The 11,352-nt window shown below is 50.4% G+C and overlaps 1 protein-coding gene across 1 annotated transcript; it reads left to right on the top strand.

Moving 5' to 3' along the window:
* The first annotated feature begins 1,275 nt into the window (after positions 1-1,275).
* On the top strand, positions 1,276-8,964 carry LOC309648841 (myeloid cell surface antigen CD33-like). The gene is made up of 7 exons (XM_082437945.1): positions 1,276-1,881; positions 1,948-2,322; positions 2,524-2,802; positions 3,034-3,081; positions 4,398-4,494; positions 5,804-5,885; positions 8,457-8,964. The coding sequence occupies exons 1-7, from the start codon at positions 1,848-1,850 to the stop codon at positions 8,625-8,627; spliced, it is 1,086 nt and encodes a 361-aa protein (XP_082294071.1). The 5' UTR covers positions 1,276-1,847; the 3' UTR covers positions 8,628-8,964.
* Positions 8,965-11,352: the final 2,388 nt, after the last annotated feature.

Genomic DNA, 11,352 nt, shown 5'->3' with positions numbered 1-11,352 from the left:
AAAGATACATGCAACCCAATGTTCATGGCAGCACAATTCACAATAGCCAAGACATGGAAGCAACCTAAGTGTCCATCCACAGATAAATGGATAAAGATGTGAGATAGATAGATAGATAGATATGTATATATATATATATGAATATATATAATGGAATATTACCTAGCCATAAAAAGAATGAAATAATGCCATTTGCAGCAACATGGATGGACCTAGAGATTATCATACTAAGTGAAGTAAGTCAGACAGAGACAAACATTATATAATATCACTTACATGTGGAATCTAAAAAATGATACAAATGAATTTATTTATAAAACAGAAACAGACTCACAGACATAGAAAACAAACTTATGGTGACCAAAGGGGAAAGGGGATGGGGGAGGGATAAATTAGGAGTTTGGGACTAACACATACACACTACTATATATAAAATCGATAATCAACAAGGACCTACTGTATAGCACAGGGAACTCTACTCAATATTCTGTAATAACCTATACTGGAAAAAAATCTGAGAAAGAATAGATATATGTATATGTATAACTGAATCACCTTGCTGTACAACTGAAACTAACACAACATTGTAAATCAACTATACTCCAATACAAAATAAAAATTAAATTAAATTGAAATATAAATAATTTGGAAGCTCGTTTAAAAAAAAAGAAATTTCCTTTGCACTGACATAGAACATGTGCTTGCCCGTTTGTTTTACATGAAGATGCTACATGGTTTTTTTGTTTTTTGGTTTTTTTAATTAATTTATTTATTTATTTATGGCTGTGCTGGGTCTTCGTTTCTGTGCGAGGGGTTTATCTAATTGCGGCAACGGGGGCCACTCTTCATCGCGGTGCGCGGGCCTCTCACTATCGCGGCCTCTCTTGTTGCGGAGCACAGGCTCCAGACGCGCAGGCTCAGTAGTTGTGGCTCACGGGCCTAGTTGCTCCGCGGCATGTGGGATCTTCCCAGACCAGGGCTCGAACCCGTGTCCCCTGCATTGGCAGGCGGACCCTCAACCACTGCGCCACCAGGGAAGCCCACTACATGGTTTTTATTCTGAAGATACCATTGAAAGTTTGTGAATCAGCATAGTAGAAGTTAAAAAGAAATCCCATATCATATTTTTAGAAAATACCCAGTACGCTGCCAGACACTCGGCGATCTCACCAGGGATGCAGCTCTAAAGCCCGACACTGCTGCCTGTTTGGGGAGGAAGTGATGGGGCCGGGTGGGAGCATCTCCTGGGCAGGGACCAGGCCAGCCGTATCCCTTCTGGTCTCCAGGTCACCAGCCCAACATGCTCACTCTTGGGTGAAGGAGTGAATGGCTGATTGGCTGCTGTCTTCACGTCACCCAGGAGCCCCTTCTTGTCTTCTGCCCCAGACGCTCACACAGACCCTAAAGGACCCTACGTCTTGCAGGACCGGCCACCCGAGGGTCTAGGTGAGGCTGTGAGCCTCCAGGTCGAGACGGGGGTTGAGCGGCTCCCTGGTGTGGACAGCGGTGCTCAGACGGGAGGCCCTTAGGAGGCTCGCCGTGTCCTACGTCTCCGTGTCCTCAGAGGCTCTGGGGCGGGAAGGAGCCACCCGAGATGGGGGGCAGGGCAGGGGCCTCCTCCTCGCCTGCTCCTCTCTGGGCAGGTCTCCGGGGTCTCTGGGCCGCGGGGTGTCCGTCCGCTCTGTGCGGAGGGGGGACGAGCTGCGGCTCTGCAGTTCCTCTTCTGTGCACAGCTGAGTCTCGTGTTCCTCCCCGGCTTCCCGTGGGTCTCCCCGCAGCCCTGCCTCCCTCTCGCCTCCCGCTTCTCTTTTCACACACAGGACGCCCAGGAGCCCTCCGTCTCAGAGATGCCACCGCTGCTGCTGTCCCTGCTGTGGGCAGGTGGGTGGGCGGCGGGGAGAGGGCTGGGCGGGGCAGGGGCTGCGGCTGACCCTCGTTCCCCCGCAGGGTCCCTGGCTCAGGATCGGAGATTCCAGCTGGAGGTGCGGGAGTCCGTGACGGTGCAGGAGGGCCTGTGTGTCCGCGTGGCCTGCTCCTTCTACTATCCCTGGAGCTACTGGGACGTTCCAGCTCACGGCTACTGGTTCCGGGAAGGGGCCAATGAGAAGCTGGATGCCCCTGTGGCCACAAACAACCCAGGTCGTAAAGTTCAGGAAGAGACCCAAGGCCGATTCCACCTCCTAGGAGACCCCCGGGCCTACAACTGCTCCCTGGACATCAGAGACGCCAGGAGGACGGATGAAGGGTCATACTTTTTTCGTGTGGAAAGAGGAAGTGTACTGTGGAGTTATAAGGCTAACCAGCTCTCCTTGCATGTGACGGGTAAGGAGTGGGGTCCGGGAGAGGCCTCAGGGGAAGGACATGGAGCCCCAGGGCAGGACTCGGATAGGACCCCCTCCTGGGAGGGGTCGGGGGTAAAGCAAGCGGGGGCTCAGAAAGAGGAGCTGGACCAAAGCCTGAAGCTTATCTCAGGGCTGCAGCTCTAAGCCTCCTTCTGACCCCGTCTCCCCCTCTCTTCATCAGCCCTGACCCACACACCCCACATCCTCATTTCTGGGACCCTGGAGTCTGGCCGCCCCGGGAACCTGACCTGCTCTGTGCCCTGGGCCTGTGAGCAGGGCACGCCCCCCATCTTCTCCTGGACGTCAGCTGCCCTCACCTCCCTGGGCCCGAGGACCCACCTCTCCTCAGTGCTCACCATCACCCCACAGCCCCAGGACCACGGCACCAACCTCACCTGTCAGGTGAAGCTCCCCACAAGTGGTGTGATCGTGGAGAGGACCATCCAGCTCAATGTCACATGTGAGTGGTGCCCCATGATGCCCGGCGCGTGAGGGGATGGGGGCAGGTGGGCCAGGCTGGGGATACTTGGTGTTCTTGCCCTGGAGACCCGGCTGAGTAGGGGGCCTAAAAGGACAGAAGCCCTGTCCCGCCTGCATTTCTGTGGCTTCTGGGTGTGTGTGTGGGGGACGCCTACCCTTATCTCAGCCCAGTCCTCCCACTGAAGAAGGAAATTCTGTCTTCCACTCCTAGGTGCTCCACAGAACCCAACAAGAGGTGTGTGCTTAGGGGATGGCACAGGTAAGAAGAAGCGCCCCCATCCATGGGGCATTGACTGGAGTGGGGTCTCTTCCAGGTTGGGTCAGAGCTGCACTTTCAGAGCTCAAATGGTGCAGGTCGGGTGTGGTCCTGCAACTAGACACAAGAAGCCCCCATTAGGTCTCTTCCTGCAGTATCCTCCGACTCTGGTCTTGCCAAAGTGACCCACACCTTCCTCTCTGCCCATTCTAAATATGGTCTTTATCTTTCTCCAGTCTCGGAAGGCCTTGGGGGGGGCATTTTTTAAATAGACTTTATTTTCAGGAACAGATTTAGGTTCATAGCAGAATTCATCAGAAGGTAAAGAGACTTCCCTTGTCCCCGCTGCACTTTCCCACACACGCACGGCCTCCCCCCAACAACATTCCCCACCAGAGGGTACCTGTTACAATCGATGAATCTCCATTGACACATCATTTTCAACCCAAGTCCATAATTGACATTAGGGTTCACTCTTGGTGTTGTACATTTCATGGGTTTGGACAAATGTATAATGACATGTATCTGCCATTATAGTATCATACAGAATATTTTCATTGTCCCCACATCTCTTTGGGCCAGTTTTTTGACTGTCAGCCCCTCAGCCCTCACCCTGACCCCTCTCTGGAGCCCAGCGCTCCCCTCACTGCTGTATTCCCACTGGTCATAACATCTGGTCCCCCAGCTGGAGAGTGAGCCCCATTAGGACTCTCTCAGCAGTGCCCACCAAACTGTTGACAGGTGATGCCCAGACGCACATCCCTTGCCCTGGGTGTTGGAAGTGCCACCAGGAAAGGCCAGAATAGCTGTCTGGGTCTGACCTGGAGGTCTGAGAAGCTTCCTGCTTCCACCTCCTTCTGAAGGCACAAAAGATCACCGTGGACCCTGAGTGACAGGGCCAACAGAGGCCAGGAGAGCAGATTTAGACACCCTCCCTGGAAGAAAGGAGAGACAAGGCCTTTCAGCATCCCACAGTGCTCTCTGTCTGTCTGTCTCTCTGGCATGTCCACAGGGCACAGAACCTCATGGCTCTGCTGTGGCCAGGTCTGGAGTCTTTTGCAGAGAGACCCTGGATGGAGAAATAGCTGACTCCACAAAGAGCTGAAGTTTGTTGGGAGTATGTGGGCTGGAGAGGAAGTGTGGCATAGACTGTGTCCTTCTGGAAAAGGCTGAGGTCCTACAAATGGTGGGGGAACCTAGGGGCTGCACCCTCGGTGGGAAGGGAGGGGCACCCCTCTCTACCCTCTACCTGCTGAGGAGAGGAGACTTATGCCTGCTCATCGAGATCGGAATTCTCCCCAAGTCTCTCTTGTCTGCAGGAAAATCGGGGACCAGGGCAGGAGTGATTGAGGGGGCCATTGGGGGAGCTGGTGTCACCATGTTGCTTGTTCTCTGCCTCTGCCTCGTCTTCTTCACGTGAGCTGGGTTGGGTGTGGGCCAGTGGAGGAGAAGAGGGGCCTGGAGGGGTTGTGAGGACCCAGGGCAAGGGTGGGGGGGGGTGCAGAGGTAGTGAGGGTCCAGCTAGTAGACACCTAGCCCGGCACGAGTGTGTTCCCAGCCCTGGTCCCAGATCCAGAAGCCGCGAGGGAGAAGGGACCTTCTTACAGTCTTGTTATAAAGGCTCCTGGGCTCCCTCTAACCTTTTAATTTTTATTTTTTTTAATTTTTATTGGAATAGAGTTGATTTACAATGTTGTGTTAGTTTCTGGTGTACAGCAAATTGAATAAGTTATACATACACATATATTCACTCTTTTTTAGATTCTATTCCCTTATGGGTCATTACAAAGTATTGAGTAGAGTTCCCTGTGCTATACAGTAGGTCCTTGTTAGTTATCTGCTTTATATATAGCAGTGTGTATATGTCAATCCCAGTCTCCCAATTTATCCCACCCCTTTTCCCCCTTGGTAACCATAAGTTTGTTTTCTACGTCTGTGAGTCTATTTCTGTTTTGTAAATAAATCCATTTGTACCATTTTTTTAGATTCCACATATAAGCCATATCATATGATATTTGTCTTTCTCTGTCTGACTTACTGCACTCAGTATGATAATCTCTAGGTCCATCCATGTCACAGAACATGGCATTATTTTGTTCTTTTTTATGGCCAAGTAATATTCTATTGTACATATGTGCCACATCTTCTTTATCCATTCCTCTGTTGATGGATTTAGGTTGCTTCCATGTCCAGGCTATTTTTTTTTAATAAATTTATTTATTTTATTTATTTATTTTTGGCTGTTGGGTCTTCATGGCTGTGTGCGGGCTTTCTCTAGTTGCGGCGAGCAGGGGCTACTCTTCATTGCAGTGCGCGGGCTTCTCATTGCGGTGGCCTCTCGTTGCGGAGCACGGGCTCTAGGCGCATGGGCTTCAGTAGTTGTGGCACTTGGGCTCAGTAGTTGTGGCTCGTGGGCTCTAGAGCGCAGGTTCAGTAGCTGTGGCACACGGGCTTAGTTGCTCCGTGGCATGTGGGATCTTCCCGGACCAGGGCTCGAACCCGTGTCCCCTGCATTGGCAGGCAGATTCTTAACCACAGCGCCACCAGGGAAGCCCTCCAGGCTATTTTAAATGTGCTGCTATGAACGCTGGGGTGCATGTATCTTTTTTCGAATTATGGTTTTCTCTGGATATATTGGGCTCGCCCTACTCTTGACCTGCCTTAGTCACTCACTCCAGCCTCAAAAGAGATACCCTGTGTCACAGACCCTGGTGTCTCCCATCAGAGTGAAGACCTACAGGAAGAAGGCAGCCAGGACTGCAGTGGGTGTGGAGGATGTCCACTCTGCCATAGGGCCAACTTCCCTGGTGAGTGACTTGGGCACCCTGGCAATGCGGCCTGCCCTGCGTATCTCCCGGGGTGGCCCACAGCCGTGCTCCATTCAGCGTGTCCAGAAATGAGCTCTTCCCCTTCCTGCTTCTTTGAAAATGTAGGATTTATTGTTATTCCTGTATGTGAGGCCAACAGATCAGGAGACGATTGCCACAGAAAAGACAGGTATTACAGTTGCCAAGAGGAGGGGGCACGCCACACCATGCAGGGCCATGAGAGGCAGCACCAGGGTCTGTCAAGAGGCAGGGGGAGTGAGGAGGAAACCTGGGCAAGAGATTCTTTTGTGGTTTATGTGGGAAGGAACAGGCAGGGAAAACAGACTGAGGACTGTCTAGTTTGAATGATTTCAGAATGCTCCGGGGTGCAGGGGCTGTCTCTAGTTGTCTGGTACCTGGCCCCGGGGTGACGAGAGCGGGAGGATAATGGTTCAGAGAGTAAGAGTTTGATAAAGGAAGTGGGTTGGGCTGATCGATTTGCAATATGAAGGGCAGGCTTGCAGGCAGATCCCTTAGAATCTCTAGAAATTGACTAGCACTGGCTAGGGGCAATCCCTCGAGGGTTAACAAAGCCCCAGTTGTCAAAACATCAGAAACACATGGTTAATACATCCCTAAACATACCTCTGCTGGGTTCTCCAATTCATCGGTGGTACCTGACTCCCAGCCAGAGATCTATCCCTTTCCCCCATCACCTCTTTCTGCACTGATACACTGCAAAGCATGTCTGTGTTTCCTCTAAATACAGCTTGATACACACCTTCCCTTTGAGCTGAGCTCCCCACTTAGTTCATATCCTGCTGAAGCCTCCTCACCTTCCTCCAAACATCTGCGTTACCTGCATCTGCATTACCTGCATCTGCATTACCTGCATCTGCATTACCTGCATCAAAGACCGTTGTCCCATCCTGCCCAAGTCTGAAATGCACTGTTTCTCCACACTGCCAAACAACTTGATTGACATTTAGGGCAGGAAAACCAGAGTCAGCATTAATGCTGCACTTCTTCCAAACAGGCTTGCTCAAGCAAAGTAAGCTTTTTGCATCTCAGAATCATTGCCCATCTGTCCCCTTCTCCTCACGTGTCCGTATCAGCCAGCCCTACTCCTGCTCATCCTCTGAACCCTGACTTTCATTTATTTCTTGAGCTATGACTAATGTGGCCATCACTGAGGCTTTTGAGCAAATCCATCACCCATGCATTCACTTATTCCTTCAGCAACTATCTCCCACTTGTTGATTGTTCTGGGCACTTGGGTAATATCTGTATTTTTACAGAGACATATGTTGCAAGTGGAAAATGTCCCTTGCTGTCAAGGACTTACATTTATTGAGAGGGGAGTGGGGCGGTTGTGGTGAAAGCAATGAACAGGAAAGTAGTGAAAATACACAGGAAATAAGAGCTATGGAGGGAAATGCAATGGGAGAATGGGAGGGACAGTCCTGGGGGTGGGAGTCTTTGAGAAAACACCTGCAGGAAGTGAAGGAACACAGTGTGAGCCCCTGAAAGAGAGTCGTTGAAGGGCTCTAGACAGAGGGAGCCACAAGGGCTGGGCTCAGAGGTTGGGACAAGCCTGATGCATTGGAGAGATGCATCACTTAATCATGATGAAGCCTCCATAAAAATCCCAGTAGTATGGGGTACAGGGAGCTTCTGGCTGGTGAACAAGCGGAGGTGCTGGGAGAGTGATGTGTCTTGAGAGGGGATGGAAACGCTGCACCCCTTCCCACATACCTTGCCCTGTGTATTTCTTCATCGGACTTTTCATGCCTTCCTAAGCTCTATCCTTTTATAGTAAACTAGTAATCTAGTAAGTAAACGGTTTTCCTGAGTTTTGTGAGCCACTCTAGCAAATTAATCAAACCTGAGGAGGAGGTCATAGGAACCTCTGATTTATAGCCAGTTGGTCAGAAGCACAGGTGACAACCTGGACTTGTGATTGACATCTGAAGTGGGGGGGGGGGAGGCAGTCTCATGGGACTGAGCCCTTAACCTGTGGGATCTGACACTATCTCCAGGCAGATAGGATCAGAATTGAGTTACATTGTAGGACACCCAGCGGGTGTGGGAGAATTCCTTGGTGTGGGGGTAAAAAGAACCCACACATCTGGTGTCAGAAGTGTTGTGAGTGTGATAATAGTGCGAGAGTAAAGGAGAGACACACAGGAGAAGTGGGTTTTTCCATAAACACGCTCCTGTGTATCCAACGTTGGGCACACAGGAAACCTCAGAGGGCCAGGAGTTGAGTTTGTGATCAATAGATGTGTGTCCCTGGGCAGAACCTACCCTCTCTGAGACTTAGTTTCTCTCCCCGTAACATAGTAATATTTTCTACATAGGTCTGTGTGAGTGTTCGGTAGAACTGGAAAACAATCTATAGCATTATATTTGTTGGATGACTGAATAAATGGAACGTTAAGAAACATTTGGTAACGGAATGGAAGAATGAATAAATGCTCTGTCCCAGAGTCAAATTCACTTCCTGGACCCTCTCTCCCTTCTCCCCCCGAAACTACCTTGATCTGACCCCTTTCTTTGCTCTCCGTACAGCATCACCAGCAGGAGTCCACGTTAGAGGATCCTCCTGACCCCACAAGCTCGGCAGGGGCCACCCCCACCTTGGGGATGGAGGAGGAGCTGCATTACGCCTCCCTCACCTTTCACGGGGTGCATCTTCAGGAGAACACCCACTCAGAATACGCGGAGATCAGGACCAAGTGAGGAACCGAATGCAGGGTCAGCCTCAGCCAGAACGTCCGTATCCTCCACAGGAAGGGGGACCCACAGGCTAATGCTTAGAGACTTAACCTCCCCGTAGGTGATGGGTTTACGAACTACTGTTAGTGAGTTTCCTGCTATGTTGGAACTCTCTTAGCCTTTGCATTCAGAGAGACCTGGCATCAAATCCACGCTTTTTCATTTATTAAGAGTATGATATCATGCGAGACACCTTACCCCTCCATGTCTTGGTTTTCTGCTTTGGTGAAATGGATGTGAGAAGTCCAGCATCACAACGTTGTTGTGAGGATTAAACGAAAGTACGAAATATGCAACACAAGTCTTAATACGTTGTGACTTTGTCAACTGAAAAAAAACACACAACCTAAAAGTTGCAAGTTATGTTTTATTTGGAGATCTTACTGAGGACTATAGCCTGGGACACAGCCTCTCCTATAGCTCTGAGGAACTGCTCCAAAGAGGTCAGGGAGGAGCCGGGATATAAAGGTGTTTTTGCTGAAAACGAACAGACAAACATGTAGTCGACCATCAGAAGATGTCTAACCACAAAAATCAGACATCTCAAGGTAATGGCTTTAGAGCTTTTAGAGCTTTTCTATGTATGGGAAGATGCAAGAGTCTGAGCTTATTAGAAATTATTCCTTAGATATGAGCCTTAACAAGGTAGGGCCAGTACCGTGTTTTTCTCCGTCCTGAATTCCCCTCGGGGCACACCTTCGGGGGAGACTGCAGTGGTTGATGGTTTAATGGCGGGCAATATCCTTTGTTTACTGGAATGGCAGGCAACATTTTTTCTGTTTGTTTGCACATTTCACCCAGAGGCTGGGTATGTCCTGTCCCGGGCACCACATCGGCTACATGTCAGTCTCACTCTTTACTCAAAACCCTCCCATGGATCCCTTCCTTGACTTGGCCTCCAGCACCATCTCTTGCCATTCCTGAATCTTCCCTTTCCATCCTCCCTGTCTTCTACTAGCCCTGCTATAGCCAAAATCAAGTAATAACATTTAGAGAATTTCCTAAATCTTAGAGCTGACCATGGCCAAAATACTGCTCCCTCCTCAACCCAGAAGAATAATTTACAAGCTTCTCAACCTGACATTTTAGGTCAGGGGTCAGGAGACCTTTCTGGTAAAGGGCCAGATAGTAACTATTTAGGCTTGTCAAGCCATATGGTCTCTCTTGCAACTATTCAGCTGTAGTGCAAAAGCAACCATGGACAATTTGCAAATGAATTAATGTGGCTGTGTGCCAACAAAATTTTATCCACAAAAACAGGCAGCCCCGGGGTTGTAGTTTTCTGACCTCTGTTCTAGGTTACTCTTAGTCTCACCCAATCTGCTTCTCCATCACCATATCCCAAACCACCCATCCCTCAAGCCATTCTCTAAGAACCCATTCTGATGCATCCCTCACTGTCTTTGAGCACCTGCATCTCTCCTTCCAGGAAGACCCAGCCCCATGAAGTCATCTGGCTAACACCTTCTTATCCTTCAAAGTGAGTTCAAAATTATAGTCTGGGTTGAGAAGGTAGAGGGAAGCAGGAGCTTGTAAACTTTCTCCTAAAAAGCCTAACACTCTAGTATTACTGAAAATCAGTTGAAGCAAAAAACAGCCCCAAATATACGAGCAGCACCGAAACCGTGGCAGGGATAATGCATGATGCCCCAGTTTCTAAAGTGACACTTGAACAGATGAAAGATTCTGGTGTGGTGTAAGAAAAGGCAAAACCCAAACCCGGCGCCCAAAGCCGGCGCCTACACCCAGAAAGAACAGTTAAGTCAGACTGTCGTTTATGATAATGTCAGCCTGCGTGATGTGACCCAACACATGAAAGGTCGATGGTCAGCCTTCCAATCCAGACAAGATGACATTGGCCCATCGTTCCCTGCTTCTCCCTCTCTTCACAACTCGAAACCCTGCGAATGGTGCAAGGGACAACCAAAGGAGAATTCTGGAAAGTGGTAAGAAGACGGCACGTTGGTTTAGGACCCCAGGACCCTAAGAACAATGCAGCGTCAGGGCACCCCGTCCCTACACCCAACCGAGGATGGACACTCACACCCGCCGTTCCCCAAACCCTGACTGAGAAACAGTCAAGGGCTATCATCATATTGTCGCGAACGAGCTCACCTGTCCTATCATCCAGGTATGTCCTCTCTCCCTCCTCGGGGCCCCCACAGCCCCGTCCTCCCCGCGGCATCAGCCCAGGCCACGCCCGACTGTGATCGTGTCTCGATCCCCCTTCCTGGCCCTGGCTGGTTCTCGTCCAGTGTTGGCCTCGCCTCAGCCCAACCCCACAGGACACTCTGCTTAACAGATGGGAGACAGGCACCCAGGACACAGGAGCAGCTACCAGCCCAGCCAGTAGAGGGACCTGCCCCAACAGAGGCCTGCTCAGCACGTCCTGGCCTGAGGAGGGGAGCGGAAGTGTGGCCAGAGTGAAGTAAGAGCCAGTAGAGGTCAGAGCCGGTGCCCGGAGTGAGGCAGGAGATAGATGGGCTCCAGGCTAGACATTTACAACTGGCCTCCTGTTCACACTTCCTGGGGTGAGAAGAAGATGGGCTCCAGGCTGGACATTCATTCCCGGCCCCCTGTTTACACTTCCTGAAGCAAGAGACAAACAGGCTCCAGGACTACGTATTTATGACCGAACTCCTGTCTATCTTTCGAGATCTGCACCTCAATATAAAAACCAGCAACAGAA

The sequence above is a fragment of the Balaenoptera physalus genome (genome assembly GCF_965194825.1).
Source record: "Balaenoptera physalus genome assembly, chromosome: 19".
Taxonomy (NCBI): Eukaryota; Metazoa; Chordata; class Mammalia; order Artiodactyla; family Balaenopteridae; genus Balaenoptera; species Balaenoptera physalus.
Note: the sequence above shows the minus strand (reverse complement) of the source record. Positions and strands in the feature narration are given on the sequence as shown.

What these genes read in the sequence shown, in the direction of transcription:
- LOC309648841 (XM_082437945.1), top strand. Translation starts at nt 1,848, where the DNA reads ATGCCACCGCTGCTGCTGTCCCTGCTGTGGGCAG. An exon ending in GCTGTCCCTGCTGTGGGCAG is followed by an intron (nt 1,882 to 1,947) that starts GTGGGTGGGCGG and finishes GTTCCCCCGCAG; the next exon opens with GGTCCCTGGCTCAGGATCGG. An exon ending in GCTCTCCTTGCATGTGACGG is followed by an intron (nt 2,323 to 2,523) that starts GTAAGGAGTGGG and finishes TCTCTTCATCAG; the next exon opens with CCCTGACCCACACACCCCAC.